Genomic DNA, 22,671 nt, shown 5'->3' with positions numbered 1-22,671 from the left:
TTATGGTCAGCCTGATATTGTGGTTCAAGTGGTCATAGAAGGGGGCCTTTGATCCTAGCCTGAGATATTCTGCATGTGCAGGCTGCTGCTGAACCACAAGGCTCGGTTCGATGCCCTAAACAAGCTTGGTGACACACCATTGGCAGTAAGTAAAATTTCATAGCAGCTGCTGGTCCTGAGCTTTCCTTGCTTATTTTTCAGTTCCACTTTTTTTGCTAAACCAGTATCACAGCAATAGCCACCCACCAGCAGAGGTGTCTTGTAGAAAAGGGGGGGAAAAGGGGGGGGGGAGCCTATGGCAATTTGAGCCCTTGGGGGCCGTAAAAGGCAGTGCTTCGAAAGGTCAGCCGGGTATCAGCGACAAAAGTTATGGTTTTACGCTGAATCGACTTGTATCTATTCGCAGAGGCCACATGACGCTCGGGAAGCTAACAAACCGCCTCGCAATGAAAGTGAGTGTACGGGTTGGTACGAACATTGTTCTCAACCTCCATCACCATGTTTGTGACACATCATACGGAGGCATCTCATCTCAGTGCCGTTCATAGATGCATAGTTTCTTGTCGAGCTTCTAGCATTGTTATTGCGCGTAATAGACATTTTGTATTATGCGATAAAGCATATCAAAGCACTTCTGTCATTTGGAATGCACATAAGACATTCGCCATCACTTTTTTGCCTGACGGTGCAAATTGTTCTCATTAGGCCCCAAAATTTTATTGAATTGTTTACAAAGTTAAGTTCCTTGCATACCCAAATAAAAATGTTTGCAACATGCTGTGCATGGTATACCATCTGTAGGAAGGTAAGCTTAATTGGTTGCTGTTGGCTTTGTGTCTTGCTTCACTCTTTAGCAGCACTTACTGATTGTACTGTAATAACAAGCTTCGCCAGATGGCTACAGATTACTGCTTTACTACTACAAATGTTCCAAAAGGACCAATTTTTCTGCTCTGAAGCTGCTCCACAGTGCTGGTGTGGCTGCGCCTAAACTGCTCCCAGAACAACATTTCTCCTGCTTCAAAAATTGCCCCAAATCCTAAACTGACTAGACCACCACTGACCATTGTTTGAGAGACATCATTAAAATGGCCTATGCGTCGGATCGGAAAACAGACAACCAAAGAGAAGTTTCTGTGTCTTCACTGCTGCTGCTGTATAAAAATGTTGCTGACTTGACGAAAGTGCAAAATTTGCACCTTTTTATTGAAAAACTGCTAGGGCTGTGGGAGGCTAGTTTTTACGATACCTCCAGTTGAAGTTTTATTTTGCCATTCTACCCAATCTGCCAATAATTGGCAAATCTGACAGCTAGTTGAGTCTTCATTTCTGAAAGTGCATGATGCTGTTAGTAGAAGAAATTGAACAGATATGTTTAACAATGCATAGAAAACCTGGCAATCAACTTGATCAATTTCTATAGATGTGGTAACGAAATGGTTCAGGAGATTCTGCACCCTTAAGTTCCTACGCAAGTTATAAAAATCGGCACATTCGACCCCCTCCCAACCTCCACTTCCCAAAAATTGAACATCACATTTCCAGACTTCCAAGTGACTGCTAATTATTGTTGTAAATTTGGCTTCACACTTCTCGGTGTAAACTTTGATTACCATAGTGGTTAGTAGGGTTGATAGAGCATCTGGCTCAGTCTGGGGCAAGGCTTCCAGTCAGCAAAGCAGGATTTCTCTCTCATACTGCATAAACCTTCCATTTTAGTTTCTTTATTGCTTTCTGTATGACCAAAGTGTCAATTTTCTTTGTAAAGCAGTCTGCACCTTTTAGAGTTGCACATGCTTTTAAGATTGCTACTTGTGCAAAATTATTGCCAAAGCTATTTCCTGGCTGGTAAGATATTTGAATTGTGACTTTTAGTTTACCATTACTGTATTTATGAGTCACACAAGTAATTCTAGATATTCCTTATTCTGTGTTTATTGCAAGTTTCTCTAACCTACAAGGAATTTCCAGCACAGCAGCAGTTATAGAAGAAAACATGTTCACAAAGAAGTACCTAAATAGGACAAGTTTGTCTTTTCTGGCTAAAGTTTTCGTGCCGAAACGTATTTTACAGCAAGCTGTACACAGACTACCCTGACAGCAAGTTATACACGCACACATGCTAGTGTGAATGTAAATTAGTGACAAGCTTTAATAGCTTTCTATCCACTTGGAAATAGTAAGTGGTTTCGCATGCAAACGGCGCGTCCCGTGGTGGAACGACGAGTGTAGTACCGCCCGTAAGAAACAAAACAAAGCGTGGGGGTTGCTACGCGCCTCTCCCACTGCGGAGAATCTTATTAACTTTAAAAAAGCAAAGTCTGAAGGAAGGAGAACGCGCCGACAGGCCAGAAGAGAGAGCTGGCAGAAGTTTTTATCGGGTATCAACTCTTATACTGAGGAGGGGAAAGTCTGGAACAGGGTTAACAGGATAAAAGGACGACAAACTTATTCACTCCCTCTAGTAAATACACAGGGCGATACACTGAAAGATCAGGCCGACTCACTTGGGGAGCACTTTGAGAGTGTATCAAGCTCAAAACATTATTCGCAATCCTTCCTAAAATATAAACAAATAGAAGAATGCAAGCCACTCGTCAATAAATGCCGACAGAATGAACCGTACAATTGCCCTTTTAGTGCTGCCGAGTTGAAATATGCCTTGAGCGCATGCAAGAGCTCTGCACCGGGATCCGATAGAATCATGTATGAAATGCTCAAAAACTTACACAATGACACGCAAGTAACACTACTTACACTTTTCAACACTATCTGGGACGCAGGGTACCTTCCAACGGCATGGAAAGAAGCCATTGTGGTCCCTGTTTTGAAAGAAGGGAAAGACCCTTCTTCAGTGGCAAGTTACCGCCCGATAGCCCTCACAAGCTGCATGTGTAAGGTATTTGAAAAAATGATAAATCGGCGACTCATCCATTTCCTTGAACAAAACAAAATGCTTGACCCCTTTCAGTGTGGCTTCCGAGAAGGGCGCTGCACAACCGACCATCTTGTACGTATTGAAGGACATATTCGTGAAGCGCTTGTACACAAACAGTTCCTCTTATCGATATTCCTCGATATGGAGAAGGCGTACGATACGACCTGGCGCTACGGAATCTTGAGAGATTTGTCGGAAATGGGCATTCATGGTAATATGCTAAACGTAATAAAAAGCTACTTGTCCAGTCGTACCTTCCGGGTGAGAGTCTGCAATGTGCTGTCACGTCCTTTTACACAAGAAACTGGTGTACCCCAGGGAGGCGTGCTCAGTTGCACACTTTTTATTGTTAAAATGACAACGCTTCGTGCGTCCTTACCACCAGCCATTTTGTATTCCGTCTATGTGGACGACATTCAAATAGGCTTCAAATCCTGTAACCTCGCAGTATGCGAGAGACAGGTACAGCATGGTTTGAACAAGGTGTCACAGTGGGCAGAGAAAAATGGTTTTAAAATCAATCCTCAAAAAAGTTCTTGTGTCCTGTTTACAAGGAAGAGAGGCCTAGTTCCGGATCCTTGCTTACAAATGTGTGGACAACAGATTCCTGTAAACAAAGAGCACAAATTTCTAGGTATTATACTCGACAATAGGCTCACTTTCGTCCCACACATTAAACAACTCAAAGAAAAGTGTCTGAAAACAATGAACTTAATGAAACTTCTATCCCAGACTACGTGGGGTAGTGACAGGAAGTGCCTAATGAATCTGTATAAGAGCCTCATCCGGTCACGATTAGATTATGGTGCCGTGGTATATAACTCTGCCGCCCCAAGCGCGCTCAAGATGCTAGACCCGGTTCACCATCTAGGCATTCGTTTAGCCACGGGCGCTTTCAGAACAAGCCCAATTGAAAGCTTATATGCCGAATCGAATGAATGGTCTCTCCACCTACAGAGATCATACAACAGCTTTACATATTTCCTTAAAGTACGCTCTAATCCTGAACACCCATGTTTTGATACCGTTACCGATATGACGTGCGCTACACTCTTCAGCAACCGTCCCTCCATAAGGCAGCCTTTTTCGCTGCGTGTGAAGGAGCTTAGCAATGAAATGCATGTCCCACTCCTCGAGCATCGCTTAATGCACACAATCAAGCTCTTACCTCCTTGGGAGTGGAAGGTGATACAATGTGACATATCCTTTATAAAAGTTACAAAGCACGCTCCTGAGGCCGAAATCAGAATGCATTTCCTAGAACTCCAGCACAAGCATTCCTGTGCAGAGTTCTACACAGACGCCTCGAAGTCAAATGCCGGGGTATCCTATGCAGCCGTCGGCCCATCCTTCTCGGAATCCGACGTACTGCATCCGGAAACAAGCATATTTACGGCTGAGGCCTACGCATTACTCTCTGCTGTGAAGCATATAAGAAAATCAAAACTTCCAAAAGCAGCGATCTATACCGACTCCCTAAGCGTCGTGAAGGCCTTGATGTCAGTCTACACACACAAAAATCCTGTACTTAGTGAACTCTACACCGTCTTGTGTAAAGCGTACATATCTAATCAGCGTATCATTATATGCTGGGTGCCTGGCCACAGGAGCATTGAGGGTAACGTTCTGGCGGACGAGATGGCCACGTCAATCGCATCGCAAACTGTTAAGCCTACCGCTGCGGTGCCTGTCACAGATCTGAGGCCTTTCTTGCGAAGGAGATTGCGGGACCACTGGCAACGCATGTGGGACGCGGAAACGAATAATAAGCTCCACCTGATAAAACCACAGTTAGGATTCTGGCCCTCTACTACAAAATCGCGCCGAACAGATGTCCTATTCTGTCGTCTCAGAATAGGACACACGTTCGGCACCCATAATTATCTGCTTACTGGAAGTGAACCTCCAACCTGTGGTAGATGCGGGGAGAGGCTGACCGTGCTCCACGTCCTTCTGGAGTGTCGGGAAGCCGAATCTGAAAGAATGAAACATTTTTCCTTAGCTTACAGACAGCACATCCCTCTTCATCCAGTAATGTTCCTCGGCCCAGAACCGCTTTTTAACACAGACACAGTCCTAGGTTTCCTCAGAGATGTCGTCTTACATGTTATTAGCCCCATGCGTTCCTAGCGCTTCCTCTCTTTAGAGGATGCCGCTGGGATAGGTGTACGGTATAGCACATGCCTCCAGACCCTTTTGTTTCAAGGGCTCTAAGGAGGCAGTAGTGCTCTAGCATTTATTATAATCTGATATATTTTACCTATTGTATCATTCTTTTTAAGTTCATCGAAATGTTCATAGTACAGGTCATATGTCATCGCCATAATTTTATTACACAGATTTTACGCACTGTAGAGCGTATATTTTAAGGCCCCTTTACAGCCACGTCACACCAATTTCATAGTAATCATAGTTACACTGCACACCCACTACCACAGACATGGCGCTCTTTGGCCATTCCTGGCCCTTGCGCCATAAAACCCCATACATCATCATCATCCACTTGGAAGATAATGTTCCCTCACGTTCATCTGTAATGAAGGTCTTTGTGTGGTTTTGTACATACATGATTTTGTACAGGCAACTTGTACACATTTTTAAGCTGTGTTTTGTGAGCACCATTTGCTCCCAGGTTCAGCATAATTAAGGAACTTCATGAAGATCTGGCGCACCTACTGAAGGACTAGTGGCCCAGGGGAAAGGCCAAATCATTTATGGTAGCATGTGGTGCTGCCCTACGCTGTAGACTATTAAAAAGTGCCTTTTGCCTTTCCGCACTCGCACTCAAGCACATGTCTGTTGCATTTAACTATTGAAGTGCTTTTTGTTATCTTGTTTGGGCATCTGTGCAGCCCCTTTGCTATGCCGAAGTTAAGCCATGCTACAATTTCTGCTCACTCCCTGCCTTTTGCGGTGAAACCCCTGTGTCCTAGTGATGACGTCTATACAGAAGTCTGTTAGATTTTAGGCTAAAATTTCTTGGTAGCTTGCATTTGTATGTGATTGAGTGCATGAGAAAGCTTATGAGTCAGTGTTGCTGGGATGGTATACGTCCCAGAAATTCCAGCATAGTGGACCGGTACAAGAATGCCAAATGGATTTAGAGTGATGACAAAATTCAGGAACTTTTCAACTGTGATTTGGAGGACTTCAGTCACAATATAACCTACATTCAATGTCTTTTCTCTGAGTAAGGTGCTAGTTACCACATTATCATTAACTTTGTTTGAGCGTTAAAATCAAGAGAAGTTGTAAAATGTTCTGCAGCATATTGCCAATAAATTTGAATTGAAAAGATTCATAAACTACTCTGAGCTCAAAGGCAAGCGAGCATTGTCTTTTTTTTTTCCACCTTTGTTGCCCTCCTCACTGCTGCTCTCTCCTCCTCGTTGATTGAAGACTGAAGATTGAAGACTTGTGGGTACCACATCACTACAGAACGTCACGTTGGCTCTCTTTTCGTGTTTGAAAATACCGTCACCTTTCGCTTATCAGGACTCTGTGCCTTTTGGCTACATGCTTTGTCCACTGCACACTCAGTGCAAAACACTACATGAAGTGAAATCAGTTGATTGCACGCAACAAACGAGTGAGATAATGATAAAAGAGCATGTGTGACTGCATAGCAAAGGCATGCTAGCAAGTGGGTCAGAACTGGAGCCCCTTGTATATGGACTACTAAGCTGCTTTTAACGGGCAGAAACACCCAAAATGCCCATCACTACAGAGGGTTAATTGACTGGCACAGCAGTGTGGCAGCATCATTGTGTAGTTGTTGCTGCTGTAAGGCATCTCAAAGGTTCTTGCACATCAGGAAAAGTAGTGGTGCCAAAAGCCACTGTTGTAATGTTTGGCATTATCACCTATTAATTTATGAAGCTATCTTGACTGCATTACCATGACATAAATTGGTTGTTGAAATAGATATCTCGTCTGGCCTGGTGGTAAATTTGTGCCAAAAAAAAAAGAAAAAGAGGCAGGTCATTGGCAGAAAAGGTCAGGTCAATTAAGGTTTAAAAAGATCACAGTTTCGCCCTAAAGGAGACGCATTGATTGCGATAGCAAATTATTAGACAGCTATATGAAGTAAGGTTAATTGTTTTGTCAGCTGCATAACCTGCTGTAAACAGTCACTTACTAAATTACCAAGCACATTGTCATGCGCACACAGGCAAGCAAGAACACAGTTCACTCGCTGACCGCGGGCAGTCGCTGTCAGAACACTGGCAGGATGAAGAGCAACAGCAGCGGTGAGCGAATTCCCACTCGGGCTGCCTCTCGCTTCAATGTAAACTCGGTATGGGAGAACACAGTGCACGTAAAGCCTTCATCTATCTCCATTCGGCTAGCCTTCAAACCCAGTGCAGATTGCCTCCAAGATAGGATGTACGCAGTCACTCGCAGCCACTGCAGATGGAGAAGGGGACACTAACCTACTCCCACCTCCTAGCGCACACGTCTCCCCGACACCCCCCCCCCCTTGCGCGTGTAAGAAGGTGGTGCGCACTCTCCCTGCCTTCCTCCCTTCTAAGCACGAGGAGACACCACCACATTAAGCCATTAGCCTTGTCTGCTCATCCTTGCAAGCTTTCGCTTGCACCTGTAGCATATGGCGTGCGGTCACGATGTTATTGCTCTTGGACTTTATACAGAGCAGCACGGTGACGGCGGAAATTTGCCTAGAATGTCCATGTAATTGCTATCGCAATAAAAACATTTTGAATTTCATGTCGAATCCTTGTCCGCAGAACATGCCAACTTACCTGTGAAACACACATGCTGAGCATGTGTGCCACAGGTGAGTTGCATTGAACTTGCAGAGAAAATTTGCCTATAAGATCACTGGCATCTGGGACACAATCCTTCTAGGGAAAGTTAGAATTAAATCTGAGGTCCCAATTTTACCGCAGATTTTTTGTTGTGATCCTGCTTCTCTCTGCATTGCATTTATGTGCATGCAAGACTACTGGAGGTAACACTGAGCATTGTCTTTTGCAGTGTTGTAAGGATGACAAAGCCACAAGCTACTCCTTGCTGAGCATCAACCAGATGCTTGGCCAACTGCTAAAGACCAAGCTGCGTGTAGAGCGTGTACTTCACAGGTGAGTTGCTTTGAACACACAGGGAACATCTGTTGTCTGACTCCTAAATTGCTGGAATGTGGGCCACAATCACTCTAGTGGAAGTTATGTGTGGCATTAACTGGTGGCACTGACACAGTCTGAAACTGCGCAGCTTGCACAGCATCTTATTATTGGATGTTGAGGTGTGAGCTGTGTTTTTGTGACAGTTTGACTAGATAAGCTGGCCATGTACATCGTGCTTCTCTATTTTTTAACCGCTTGTCTCGATCCTTGTTGAACTGTTGTGAATGTCTCCCTTTGTCTATGTGTCAAGAACCTAATCTGTGGTACCAGACGTAAAGCAGATTAGGCAATCAAATTTTGTATTCCATGAAGCCTGCGGGAGGACTAGCACATTTAGTAGTTTCACTAATGTGAGAAGTACTAATGAAACCTCTTAACTAGACTGCAATGTCTAAAGCCTTTCAGGGAAGGGCAAATCGTATTTCAACAAAGATACCTGATGTTTGTGTCAGGTGGCTCAGCATTGTTTAGAATGTGAAATCACGATCTTGTTCAAGTCTGAGGATGTGATAGAAATTGTATTGATATTTATTCTATAGCATTAAACTTTTTCAGAAGTCTGTACACTCATTGCATAAACATATGAAGTTATTAAACCTTTATCAGCATGATTATAATTGTGGAAAAATGGTTTGTCTGAGTTAGTATAGTTACAATTCTTTTTGCTTGATTCTGTGCTACTCATCCATTGCACTAACTGGCAAATTTTGGTAATAAATGCGAATGCTTGCTGCTAGAGCCACTAGAGCCAAATGAATAGGTTTGGAGTTAGGGATAGATTAGACTTACAGTATTGTTCCAGCCTTGCATGCATATTTTCAGTTTTTCGTGCTAGACCACTTATGTTATAAGTTAGCAATTTGTTTAGTTCAGATCATGAATTCATCTTCAAACAGAGCTCATCTTGAAAGGGACCTTACTGTGTAAATAAAAAGTTAAGGTGGGCTTAAGTTGTTGCCAGCAATCCACAACTACAGCTCCTTGAAGCTGAAACCAATCTGTGCCACTTCACAAACAATTGCAATGTTGATTTAAAATAAAACGGGGCTTTTTTAGATGCTTTGTCGTGTCACAGGAGCAGATCTTGTTCTGTGAGCCTAATATTCATTCGTATTGAGATATTCTGTTCACATCTGATCATAACTGAACACCAACCTGAGTAGCTCAGTGGCTGCAGCAACCTGTTGTTGAGCACGAGGCTGTGTGTTCGATTCCAGCTTGCTGCTGCTGCTTCATTTCAATGGTGCTGAATGTAAAAATGCTGGTTTATGATGTTTCTGGCACACATTAAAGAACACAAGATGGTCACAATTGGTTCAGATCACTCCATTATGGCGTTTTCCATAGCCAGATTTTTGCTCCGTGTAAGAGTGTGCAAATATTCGAAATTGTAAATATTAGTTGGTGTATTGAATATTTATTTAAATTTTTAATATTTATCTTTAACTCGTTCATTACCGCGAGGAAACTGTAGTTTTTTATAGGTCTTGAAAAAAAAATTATTTACCACTACAAATATCATCCCAGCACACATTGCAGCATAGCATATTGTGCATAATGAAATGCTCTTTCCAAAAACATATGTTGGCAAACAAAAAATTTATTAGGTAAAACATAAAAATTCTAGAAAGCGCCATTTTTTGCTACCAGTTGATAAAAACAATAAGAAACGTGATATCTACAAAAACATTAATAGCAAAGGAAATTCAGAATATACATTTGAAAGATAAGTAACCCCGAAATAGTGTCTGAAAAAATAAATGCTCAGTACACCGCCATTATTCGCATACAAAAAATAAACTAAGACCAGGTCATTGCTCATGCCATGCGGTGAAGCAGTTCCTGGATTTTGTGAAGCATAGGTGCATTCTGCACTTTTCCCACAAAACGTCTGGTTTTTGTTCAACTTTGCGGTCCTCATAACACATTTTGCAGTTCCGCCTTTTCGGCATCTTTTGAGGATGGTCCGTTGAGAAGTCTAAGGAATGTACTGTCGGCCAAAAAAGTAAACAGACCAGGGCTCAAGTGGCCGGAGCAGCTGCGGGGCCACGCCGCGGCGCTGCTATCGTGCTCTGTGTGCTGACAGCGAGAGTGCCCCGAGTGATGCCATACTACGCCCTCACTCTCACGCGAGTCCTTGTCACTCTTGATCAATTTCTAGTGCACCGCTCGGTTGCTCTGCTGCTGATGATCGTCTCGAAGGGAACCATGCCTCGCCGGCAGTCCAGCACATGGCGCCGTCATGCAGTAGCAGTCAGCCGCAGGGCATCAAACTCCGGCACTGAGAAAGAACGAAGACCTGTTCTGATTGTTGTTTTGCTTATATTCACCTTATCTTTCATATTAGTACATGTTGCCGGCATCCACCACTGCTCGATTTTAGGCAACATCGCACAAGTCATGTTGCCAAAGTAGCAGCAACGGCGGCTATGATGACGCACGCTTTTTCACGCCAGCGCGTTAAGTTACAGAGTGGGAAGCGCTGCGGAGACGTTCGAAGCTATAGTGGTGGCGCTCTGGGACTTGACGCCAAGGTGAGCTAGCCAAGTCATCGCGGTTGACGGCAACTTTTCATCGCACTGAGGGCCCCTTCAAGCCGTGGGATGCTTCCGTGAATAAACTTTCACAATTGACTAGTTTTTCTGATTCGTCTTCCCAATCATCTCTTCCCGGCGGTACTTCTGTAAAGAAAGTTTCCTAACGGCATAAGTATTGTAGTAACTAATTAAAGCAGTTTTCAGAGGTGTCACTGGTATAAATATTAAACTGACTGCTGGAGCCAATGCTGGAAAAGTAATCTCGATAGAGAAGCCGCGCCCGCAGTAAAGCTTGGCGCCTGTAACTTATCGCACCAGCGTGAAAGAGCATGTGTCACCATAGCCGCCAGTGCGGCTACTCTCTTAATGTTGTCTAAAATCGAGCAGCGGTGGACGCCGGTGACATGCACTAATATGAAAGATAAGGTGAATATAAGTGAAACAACAAACAGAACGGGTCTTTATTCCTTCTCAGTGCCACGGTTTGATGCCCCACAACTGTCCATTACTGTGCGACAGCACCATGTGCTGGACTACCGGCGATGCACGGTCCCTTTCATTATGACCGTCAGCAGCAGAGCAGCAAAATGGTGCACTAGAAATTTATCAAGCATGGCAAGGCCCCGTGTGATAGTGAGGGCGGAGTGAGATAGCAGCACCCTGTTGTGGTCCCGCAGCCGCTCTGCCCACCTAAGCGGTGGTTTGTTTACTTTTTTGGCCTACAGTACTTCACCAGTTCGTCTATAGTCATGCACCTCTTCCAGGACCGATTGCTCTCAGCCACGGAGGAAGACATTTAGGAGGTGAAACTCCCGTCAGCGCGAGCGAGCGCGGGCGATCAGATAAGGTCACAATTGTATGCGCCGAGGGGGCCGTATGCAGTGGCGGCGCGTCGTAAAGCCGCAGCGGAAAAAAAAAAAAAAAATGCAGCGCCCGGGCAGGCGGCACCGGCACGCTCTCAGGCCACTTCCTCCGTGCCCTCAATAGAAGTCAGGCGCGAGGCCGAACGGGAGCGACACGCTCGACCGGTTGCCCTGGCAACCGAAACGGCCGCCAGGCCCCGCCAGCATGATAGTGGCTCCGCGGGCTTGTGACCTTTTCTGGACGCCGCAAAGAGTGGAGTTTCCACTCCTAAATGTTTCTTGCTCCCTACCCTCAGTGTAGCTGGGCAACTACAAGATTATGCATCCAAGCATATCTGTTTGCATTTTTGCAGATTATCTTTATCACCTCTGCAGTGAAGAAGAGTAGAAAGAAATCCCACGCCATTGTAAACTGTCTTGCATTGCTCCTTAGTGCTGGGCCGAGATGTGCTACAGGCGGCCTTCTTGGCGTGAACGGAAGTTTCTTTGCTGCCGATAGCAGCACATCATAACCAAGCGAAGTATGCACCCTGAAGATAATCAGCAGAGCTCTCAGGTCATGCAAAAGGATCGGCAGATAAGTGCGCACAAGGAGACCGCTCAAGGCCATAAAGGAAACTCACCGGTGAACAGCTGTGGATGTCCCAGGCTGACTCAAAACATCGTCGCCGTCAGAGCTTGAATCTGCTGTCCCGTCATCTTCAGAATCATAACTTGAGCCCTCATTACTAAATTGAAGTGCAGGTGCAGCATAGCTTCGAGCATGACGCTTTTCTCGCGATGCAGCAGCCGTGCGGGACGACGCCATGGGAGTGACTTTTGATAACTGTGCAGTGATACTGGCAGCGCCCCTTGCCTGGATTTTACAAGAGAAGCGAAACCTAAACTCTCGGAAACTGGCTGAAAATGCCAGGTCCACATGTTGGACGCGGTGGACCTTCAGAAACACACTTTCGTGGAATAAATCAACTCGAACTCCAAACCAAAGCTCACTAGTGAACAGCTGGCTTCATTTTCGGTTAATTATCACCGCTCAGCACTGTTGGACGGCAAAGGCGGCGATGTAATTGAATTCTTGACATGCAGGGAGTCATTTGATTACAAAAGTTTGATGCTAGTGTGGTGTAATTGTGAGCAGCATGCTTTTTTCTCAAGCGTGGCAGAAGGTGACAGCCACGCCTCTTTTCGCTACAACATATGCACATTAGTTCACAAAAAGTTCGTCAAAACTCACAGCATTGCTGGAGCGTGAGAATTTAAACTGATTCTGAAAGTGCAGTGCCTGCTTCCAACTACTGGATGGCCTTAAGTGGATAAGAAACGGCTCCTATGTGTCGAAATTGGCGATCTAAAGCATCGATCACAGGTGATTGATTTGAATAGGCGTGGTAACAAAAGAGTTACACTACACTTGGGAGAGAGATAGATGCAAGTGAGGACTATTCCAAATAAATCTGCTATAGAAAAGCTGCGGTTGTTGCGCAAAGGAGCACATTCTCGAGCGAATAATGCACAGGGCAGATAACTTGCTCAATAAAAAATTCCTGCAGAATCAATCTCGCGATGTATGTTGATGTTAATGCAATTAGCATTGAAGCAATGTAGTGACATGCCGTTTGCCACCACGTCATGTATGCAGCCAGGCTCTTCTCTTATGCATCCCTCTGGACACGCTGTGCAAACTAGTGCTACTGCTGTGAAGTCTGCGTGTGGCATTTGTCTGAATATACATACTGTAATATCCGGAGTCATTGCCCCCCACACCCCCCGCCACCTGAAATTAATAGAAAACACAAAAAAAACCCCCATAATTTCATTTTTTTTTAATTCTTAGAAAAAGTTGGGTGGGCCATGTCTCGCGGACCAAACAAAAAGAATTGGAAAAGGCTAGAAAATATGCATCTAGCATGGTTTGACAAGATATAAACTCAACTTTTATCACGGGATGTTGTCTTGCATTCCAAAAGAAAGAAGAAAGGCATCCAAGTTACAAGCTAGCAAAGTGATGAACGGCGAATGCAAATGAGGAAGCCAGTTGTAAGCAAGCAAAACTGATGTGCGTGCGTAAAATGTGTACACAGTAGTGGCCGGCTGGGTGTCTGGGCAGCATGAATGACATACTGCTCCACCTAAACCAAGGGTGGTGAACCATGGATGGCTTTCATGAAATAACTGAAAGAAAACGTTTGTTTGGCATCTGAGAAAACCTTTATTTACTTGTTGTGCTCGTCAAAGCCATCAAAGGAAACATCATTTTACGAATCAAAAAGAATACCGATGCCATCTTCGGCTGGTCATTTCTGAGCGCTCTGGTGTGCTCACGCGAGCAGCGTTGTCTTCGGCTGATTGAAAGAGGGTGCGCAGCCTGCGTTCGGCTGGTTCTTCTCGATTGCTCTCCTCCATCTTCGAGCGCTCTGAGACGCTCCGAGCCCTGTCGTCGGAGCAGTCGTCGAGATTGAAACGTCATCGCAGCGCCGCGTCACTGCTGTTGGCTGCTCGTCCCACCAGTGCGTCTGCCGGTTATCCCGGCAGCGCCGGGAGCTTTGAATAGACGAAACATCAGACATTGGTAGTAGTCACGTGGTTTCGCATCTGCCATTTCCTCCTTCGAAAGCGAGTTGCCGAGTCTACCTCTGAGCTTGGGGAACGCCGGATGCGCCCGACTCTGCTGCAGGGAAGGAGGCGACCAGTCGAAGATACCATGAGGGTTTCGTTCCGCAACCCCTCTTGTGTTTTGGCTCCAGTGCTGAAGCTGCAGCTTCATTTGCAGACGCCAGTCATTTGTTCAGCTCGCCATCTTCTGAGCTGTCGAGGGCAGTGGAGAGATCACACCGCTTGAAAGACCAGTGGACTATGTCTTTGGAAAGTGCAGCCCAAGCCTCTGCCACAAAGTTAATCACGTCTTGTCTGGAGGACTTCTTGAGGTTCCCCTTAGGTGTGATTGTTCCTGCTCTCAGGAAGTTGACCCATATGCGTCGAAGATGATCCTTAAAGGGCTTGATCCAGGACACATCTGCAGGCGATAGGATTGATGTGCGTCAGCCTGGTATGAACACAATGTTGGTGTCCACCTTGCTTAGGGCCTTCTGGGCTTTTTCGGTCTTGTGAATAGGTGCCTTGTCCAGAAAAAGAAGGCACCGGATGTCATCCTTGTTTGGCCCCCAGACTTGGGTGGCCCATTGGGCCAGCATGGGAGAAGTCATCCAGCCGTTTTTCGAGCATGTCACTTGTACATTTGCTGCAATCAGTGTAATTGTCGATTTGGAATTGCACTATCATAAGCTCTGGCGTCGCTCTCTACACTAAGTTAGATAAAGTAACTGAAAAGTAAGAAGGAAGTACAATAACTGGAATTTTGAGCGCGAAATAGGCGCGGGGAGGTACGTTCAACGCAGTGAAACGTTGAACTGCTTCTTCCATAGGGAGAGGTTATAATGGGAGGCCACAAAGTTACCGAACTCCATCTTCCCGGCAAGCTGCTTTGCATGCTCTTGAAGACTCCAGTTGCTCACCGATGGTTCTGCTGCTCGTTCCGTTGTTAGGAAATCCACCAGTCCCTCATTCACTTCTTCACTGAAGACAGCCCGGCCACTGTGGATGGTGCGTCTATACTTCCTACTTCCGTGGCACTCACAGAGCAGCACTTCGAGTGCCACTCCCACACACTTTTGCGGTCCACGTTGAAATGTGTGGTTGCACCCACATTTGTTCCATGATTCTGATACCATTTGATAATCTCCACTTTATTCTTGACTATGTAGCTGTTCCTCATCATGTACAAGAAGGCAGTAACACCACTGGCAACGACAGAGACAGTGGGAATATGGTCCGCAAAACTGCAGCTTTAATAGACCCCTTTCAAAAGAATGCACCAGCTGTTGCACACAACTGCAACTGCCTAGGTTTGTGAATAAAAGAGTTTCTTTCTTTCTCCTTTCTTTTTCATATTGTGGTTGCACCATTCGAGAGGGTATTTTTCGCAAATTGCGAGGCCTGCTGTTTATGTCCTCTAGGGGTGGGCGATGACTTTGGTTTTGACATAATTTTTTACCTAAAGGGGGTGTTGGGCGATCACTTGAGGATGAAAGTTGAGTCAGGATATTACAGTATATTCTGACAAGATTATCTGAATATTATGACATGGGTTCGATTCCACTCGGCACCAAAGGAATTTTCAAGTATTTTTTTTTATCATTGAAGAGTGGCACATACCCATTGACCCAAGTTGGCATCAAAGAGGTTAATTGAAGAATGGCACATACCCAGTGTCACATAGCCACTTACTCATGTTGATCCAGCGATTGATTTTGAGCACGGTTCCCTTTGCACAGCAGCCCAATGTTCTACCCATTAGAACATTTACTACCCAGTGACCGAAGTTGATGGGAAAATGGTTAGAGACATAGATACACACATAGAGATGTACTGGAAAGTGTACGAACTACCCAAAGAACGCTAATAACATTAGTATACAGTCATACAATTAGGATGCCTCAGTTTTAGGCAGCCTATATACAAATTTGTTGTCTTGATTTAGGCAGGGCTCTTTATTTTTTGACCAGCCTCACCATCTTTGCATACCTTTAAAGCGATGTAGGTTATTGTTGTGTCATACTTATCTCTTTATACAAACACAGTGCACTATGTGCGTCTGGTGATGCTCTGTCTCCTCGTTTCATTACTGTCATTGTCAGGGTACACCAAGTAGCTTAAAAAACTTGTTTCTCATTTACAAGCTTGTCAATAGACCAGACGGTTAGTTCAAACAGTGTTACATGACACATTTATCAAATGCTAATGTAGGACTAAACAACTTTTAGCCAAATGGAATTTTTCTGACGCTTTGTGCAATTGAACCCACGTCCCAAAGGTTCCTCAAGTACGCCATTCTGACGTTTATCAGGCTGCGCCACAAATTCACTGGTATGTTCTGCCTTTCAGTGAACGTCTTTCACGCCAACGCTTTAGCGAGCTGCACCAATAATGCACTGGGCATGTGCCGCTCATTGAACCTCTCGCCAACTTTGGGTCACTGAGTATGTGCCATCGAGTGTGTGGCAAGCAAGGGAGCAATTCTCAGCATTTGCATACACTGGCGCACCTTGTTTTTCGTCTCAAAGGCCACTTGCGGACTTCTCGGTAGGGCCAATAGATGGCGCTGCACATCCAGAAAGAAAGCAAGAGAGAGGAGCTTGGTTGCTGCATGACGCATTTTGCATTATTTGCATGCACTGGTGTGCCATGCATTGTGGAAGCATGCGCAGGCTGTGCGGCAGCACTGCTAGATAGTGCCAAGTGTTCTTATGGAAGCGCGAAAGAGGAGTCCTGCTGTAGTAGTACACACCTCATACATAACTCGTTTCAATGGTGGCAATATGTTGTGTTGCCATATTGATTCAATGCTAAACGCATTACCGTCGACAGGCATTGTAAGATGGGTTCTGCCAAATATTTAAAACTAAGAACTGAGCTCCAATTCACAATTTATGCCTGAAAGATTATCTGCGGAGGCAGGCACCTCCTCTACATTTTCTCACAACACGGAAAAGCTAAAGCACTCTTCAAGGAGGCTATCATTCTTTTTTTTTTTTTTTGAAAAATCAGCAGGGCCAGAATAGCAAAACAAAAAGCTGCTGATTTAAGTGCTGTCTACTAGTCTTCCGATATCATCCAGTACCTGTTCTAACAGACGTAGAGCTACAGATGGGGAAATAAGGGCCTCCTGGACCATGTAAACAGAAAGATATGTATTGACAAGCTTGACTCAGTCCATGCAGAAAAGCTTTCTGTCGGAGAATCAAAACCATGTGCATAAGGGCCTCTTTTCCAGATGCACTGCCAGCAGCATCACTGATTAGTGCGCATGGCTTTGGTAAGTTATCCAATGCAGAATGTGCAAAACCTCCAATTGAAGTGCACCGTACAGCAAGAAAGAATTTGGAAAAGAAAAAGGCAAGGCTCATTATGTAAACGTGGCACAATCTCTTGGCAGAAGGCAGGGAAGGAATGTTGCTTGCAGTTGTTAGTTGAGGCAAAGAGTGAGAGTGTCCATGTTGGCACGGAAGCTCACCTCCTGGCAGCATGGGAATGCGACAATTCAATTTCTCCTGTCTCCTTTAAAATGAACATATTTGGAAATTTTATGGAGTAAGACTATTCCTAGACAGCAGTTTAAATTTTCTGCTGTATAACCAAAATTTCCAATCAGGCTTGGTGAGGGGTCTTTTAAGGCACCTTTAATTTGTTCTCTACTTTAAATCTGATTAATCTATGTGCAAAGTGTTCTAGAGAAAAGAGTTTAGAACATAGATGTCTAGGTGTTTGCTCGTGGCACAAATGTGTGGTCATGTAGAGGGTCCTTTCAATATTTTTGAGAGTGTTGTTGAAGATGCAAGAACATTGTTAAAACAAAATTTTTAATAGACAAATAATTGAAGCCTAATGGAGACCATTTTGTAATCGGAGAATAAAGTGGCAGTGGCATCATAGCTTACTGGCACACTGCAACTGCTTGATATTGCATGCAAGGAAGCAACCATACCAGTTATTTTAGCTGAACTGACTCTAAGTATTAAAATTGGTAAGTTGAAAGAAATTTCATTTCTGTGCACAAATTTTATAGCAGTTGCACACATTCAGTGTTCGTACGCATGCTTGAATGCCTTGAAAACCCTTGAAATTAAAAAAAAAAGAGATTCAAGGGTACTTAAAGCTTCTTGAAAAAAAGGAGAGAGAGATTCAAGGGTACCTAAAATTTCTTGAAAAAAAAAAATGCACTCCTTGACTTCCTTGAAAACTGTTCTTGGGGCCAACTTATGAACAATCAAAGTAACAAACTCCGCATTGGCACTATGCCATGGACAGTGCCTATTGGGAAACAATTGATATACTTTATTCTCGTTTGAGAGCTTCACTAAGCAGTTGCAGTCTGGCATGCCCAGAGCCACAGACGACAGGCTGTTTAAACCGCCATTGCCATCGTGATGCTAGACGAAGCCAGATCAAGCGGCCAAACCACACCACCATTTTTGTTGTTTTGCTAGTTGGTTTACATTGCAGCCATTATATCATGGCTCCATTTTTGAGGCCTGGGCTCTAGAAATGCCTCGAAGAAAGTAAGTTTCAGCCATTTGGCCATAATGTGACAAGTATCTTTGGATCAAGCCGGGCACTACTTATTAACCCTCATCGAGCGAAGTGTGCGACTTTTCACAAGTTGATTGACATTGTTAGAATGAGAAAGTCGACTTTAACAGCAACCTGAAAAGCTTGAAGCATGCGTGCAATTAAGTGGCTGCTTAGGTATAAAGAATTGCTGCTAAGAGGAGGGAGATTTGGATTTTTTAAAATTTACGTTATGAATGAAACCTGTATTAACCTCCTTTAATTTTGACCTTCAGCAACCTGGAAATCCTTGAATTGTCCTTGAATTTTGAGTTGGATGTTCTGTACGAAACCTGTGCACATCAGAAGTTGTGTTATAGTAAGTTTTTTAGTTAATGGAATCTTGCTTGTGAGCTTCTAAATAATAGCTTTAGCACACATATTGTAATTGCAGAATTGAAGCAAGTAAGGGCTGAAGGCATATTTACTTAGTAAGAATTCTGGAAGTAGTTTCCGTTTTGAGTATTTATTCCCAAAATCAGCAGTAAAATATGAGTATATTGGTATACCATGTAATTTTACCCTGTGGTCTTTAAGCAAGTTTGTGCAAGATGCTTTAAAATTGTATCCTTAATATAAACACATGATATTTGCAAAAAGAATTTCAGGTACAAATGCAAGATAGAGACACATAATTTTTATTTTATATGGATATATGCATTGAATCTTAGACACTTTACTATATTTAACTAAGTCTCAGTTCAGCTTTATTGCTTGTGCTGTTGGACGCTACCAATGTTTTTGTCTCATAAATTTGTTGATCACGCTGCAGTTTTCAGTTTTGCAAGTAGGAGAAACTTCCGTTGGGTTAAGCAAATTACTGCCATTTTCATTTTCTTACCCAACAAGTGAGGCTAAGTAGTGCTCCTCTTACTTCAGAACCAGAAGTTGCCACTGCAAGTCTCTAAATGACTAATTGAATCACTTCTTGATCATGAAACACCGCTTAGGTATCAGTATTTAGCTCTATTTTTCTTTAAGAGGAACCTTTACCTTATGAGACCATTAAGTCAACTGAATAAAATGTTTCCTGAACTGAAATTTGTCATATATAAGCCCCTGTCCAACAGGATCTCCTTGTTTGCAACCTAGTAACATGCTTCCACTTCATACCAGCATCTAAAAGCATGCAGTCTTTGGCTCAGGTCACTTCAAGGGAAGAATCTATGACTGGATGCTTTTTATTAGTATATGCTTGAACACTTAGAGGTTTCACCTGTTAATGAAATGTGCAAGAAGTCGGAGAAAAGACTGCAATGAAATAACAACATTGAGAGAGGCATTTTTGCATTTCACCCCCATCGAAATGCGGCCACCATGGCCGGTTGAAGGTTTTCATGTGAGGCAGGATAGTAGATCCAACATTTACTCTTTAGATGACCGTAAACTTGATAATTCTTGCTGGGTAACCCTGTAATGTATGTAGTATCAAGAATCCTGCAGATCGTCGCCATCTTCAATGCTTCCCAGCCCTGTCGGCTCAAAGAATGCATTATAGAAAAATTGCATGGTGATGCATTTCATTGAAGGTTCGAGGATCTATATCAAAACTGGTCACTTTAAGTTCTTTTGAAGAAGAGGGCACGACTGTGCTTTGTCTTGGAAATATAATTTTAACAGATTCAAAAGGCAATAACGATTTGACATTTGAAAGCGGTAGCTTGACACAAGATCCCTCTTAGCGCACTTCCTGTGAGTCCGTGATGTCATGCTGGTCAGATAAGCAACACCACTTTTTGAATTTGCTTTAAGCATAAAAGATTTTATTGCATGTGGTATTGATAACTTTATGCTGTAGACTTTTGCACAAAGCCAGGGCATCTACTTTTGTGAATTGACAAACTTGGGCTTATTGCCAGACTCAGCAGTACTGTCGATTTTGCAATTGTTTGATTTTGTGGTCACAGGGACATCAGCAGGGGCAAGGAGCCACATCCAATCTCGTGTGTCAATGGAGTTGATGATGAACCTGCTCCCACTGACTTCTTGTATCTGGTTGAGAACTGCCAGACAGCTGCTGTTCCTTTGGACCGCTCCATCACTGCCTTGCAGGTGTGTGAATCTGCTCATATCCTGGCCAAAAGCAAGCAGGTCACATCATCATCATTTATTGTCCCTTAGGGACCCCTTTCAGGGTATTACATAAGTATTACAGGGTATTACATTACTTAAGCATCAAGAAACACTATGGTCATTATTATACAATGGTTAACTCATTTATACTACGGTAAACAAAAGTTAGTATACATGCTAGTAGACGATGGGCAAGAAAAATTAAAAACAAAACAAAGTAAGGTACGAACCGGCAGTAGAAATGGCAGCACAACCGGCAATATAACAGAGAAGTAAAAAAAAAAAAGTTAGATGTTAGAGTAATAGCATAGTGGTGGTAGGTTAAGGGTTTAAAAAACATCACAATAGGTGTCTAAATTTATCCGGATTACTTTCATTTACTATGCTGTTGGGTAGCGTGTTCCACAATTCAATAGCACTAGGTAAGAAATAGTTGAAGGCATTAGAGGAACCATGAAGACGTTGTAGACTCAGGTTGTTAAAGAGACGCTTAGAAAAGCGGTTGGGCGGAAGTAAAAGAGTGTTCCTGAGATGTGAGAAATTATACGTAATAGAGTTTGTGGAAAAGGGAAAGTTGTGAAATCTTCCTATGAAATGTTAGGTTAGGGATGCTGAGGGATGATTAAATGCCGCTTATACTTGTATGCCAGTCATAGTTTGAAGCGATAAAACATGCTGCGTGATTCTGCACTGCTTTGAGCGAGTTAATAAGATAAGACTGGTCAGGGTTCCAAATTGCTGAGGCATACTCAAGTTTAGTCCGAATGAATGTTTCATAGGCGAGCTTGTGTATGGGAACAGGAGACAGAAAAATCAATCTTTTGAGTAGGCCAAGTGATTTAGAACAGTCGTTTATAAGTTGAGTTATGGGTGCAGACCACGTAAGCTGATTAGTGATAGTAAAGCCTAGATAATGGTAAGAGTCAACTTTAGTCAGGGCTGTGGAATTAAGAGAGTACTGGTGGTTAATGATGTCCCACTTGCGAGTTACACACATGTACTTGCACTTAGAAACGTTGAGGGACTTGAGCCAAATAGAGCACCAATTTTCTATTTTGGTTAGGTCTTCCTGGAGTATTAGTTGGTCATTATGAGAGGATATGTGCTGATACAGGATGCAGTCATCTGCGAATAACTGAATTGATGAAAGAATGCTGTTAGGGAGGTCATTTATAAAAAATAGAAACAAAAGAGGCCCAAGCACAGAGCCCTATGGTACACCTGACAAGACTGGACTACTTGACGACTTGAGGATATCGATGACAGTATGCTGTGAGCGGTTTGTGAGGAAACATTCAATCCAGGACATTACAAGTGGGTCGAGATTAAAACAAGCAAGTTTCGCGGTAAGACGTAGATGGGCAACACGATAAAACACGTTTGCAAAGTCAAGATAGATGACATCGGTTTGGAAACGGGAGTCAAGGTAGAGGTGAAGGTCTGTGGTGAATTCGAACAGCTGCGTTTCACATGAGAAGCCTCGTCTAAATCCATGTTGATTGGGAAAGGAAAAAGAGTGCTTGTCTAAATAAGATGCAATGCTGGAGTACAATATATGCTCTAGAATTTTGCAAGGTATGCAAGTTAGGGAAATAGGGCGGTAATTACATGGACTGGAACGACTACCGGATTTGTGCACGGGTACAATATTGCTAATTTTCCAATAATTCGGAATGGTGGAAGAGGCAATAGATTGAGTGAAAATCAATTTCAAGAAGCAGCTAGATTGAGATTTGGTGCCCTTTAAAGCTTTGGACGTTATGCCGTCTGGGCCTGGTGCACTGGAAAGTTTAAGGTTATCGATTAAATTGGAAATTCTTTGAGTAGTTATAATAACAGCTGGCATTTCTGAAAAGTGAGTAGATGGCAATGTAGGAATATCAGTGGGAGGTTCATTAGTGAAAACCGAGCAAAAATAAGAGTTCATGACATCTGGACGCTGATTCACT

The 22,671-nt window shown here is 43.6% G+C and overlaps 1 protein-coding gene and 1 pseudogene across 1 annotated transcript in view; one reads left to right on the top strand and one right to left on the bottom strand.

Annotated features, from left to right (window-relative positions):
* The window catches only part of G9a (histone-lysine N-methyltransferase G9a), a 159,225-nt gene that overhangs the window by 95,327 nt on the left and 41,227 nt on the right, over positions 1 to 22,671 (top strand). The window contains exons 15-17 of the mRNA XM_075670611.1: positions 82 to 145; positions 7,937 to 8,040; positions 20,557 to 20,701. Coding sequence (XP_075526726.1) covers positions 82 to 145; positions 7,937 to 8,040; positions 20,557 to 20,701 — 313 coding nt within the window. The remainder of the gene's footprint in view (positions 1 to 81; positions 146 to 7,936; positions 8,041 to 20,556; positions 20,702 to 22,671) is intronic.
* Positions 14,113 to 15,257, bottom strand: LOC142574629 (uncharacterized; annotated as a pseudogene).

This window comes from Dermacentor variabilis, chromosome 1 (genome assembly GCF_050947875.1).
Source record: "Dermacentor variabilis isolate Ectoservices chromosome 1, ASM5094787v1, whole genome shotgun sequence".
Classification (NCBI taxonomy): domain Eukaryota; kingdom Metazoa; phylum Arthropoda; class Arachnida; order Ixodida; family Ixodidae; genus Dermacentor; species Dermacentor variabilis.
The sequence above is the reverse complement of the archived record's forward strand: the minus strand, read 5'-3'. Positions and strand labels throughout refer to the sequence as shown.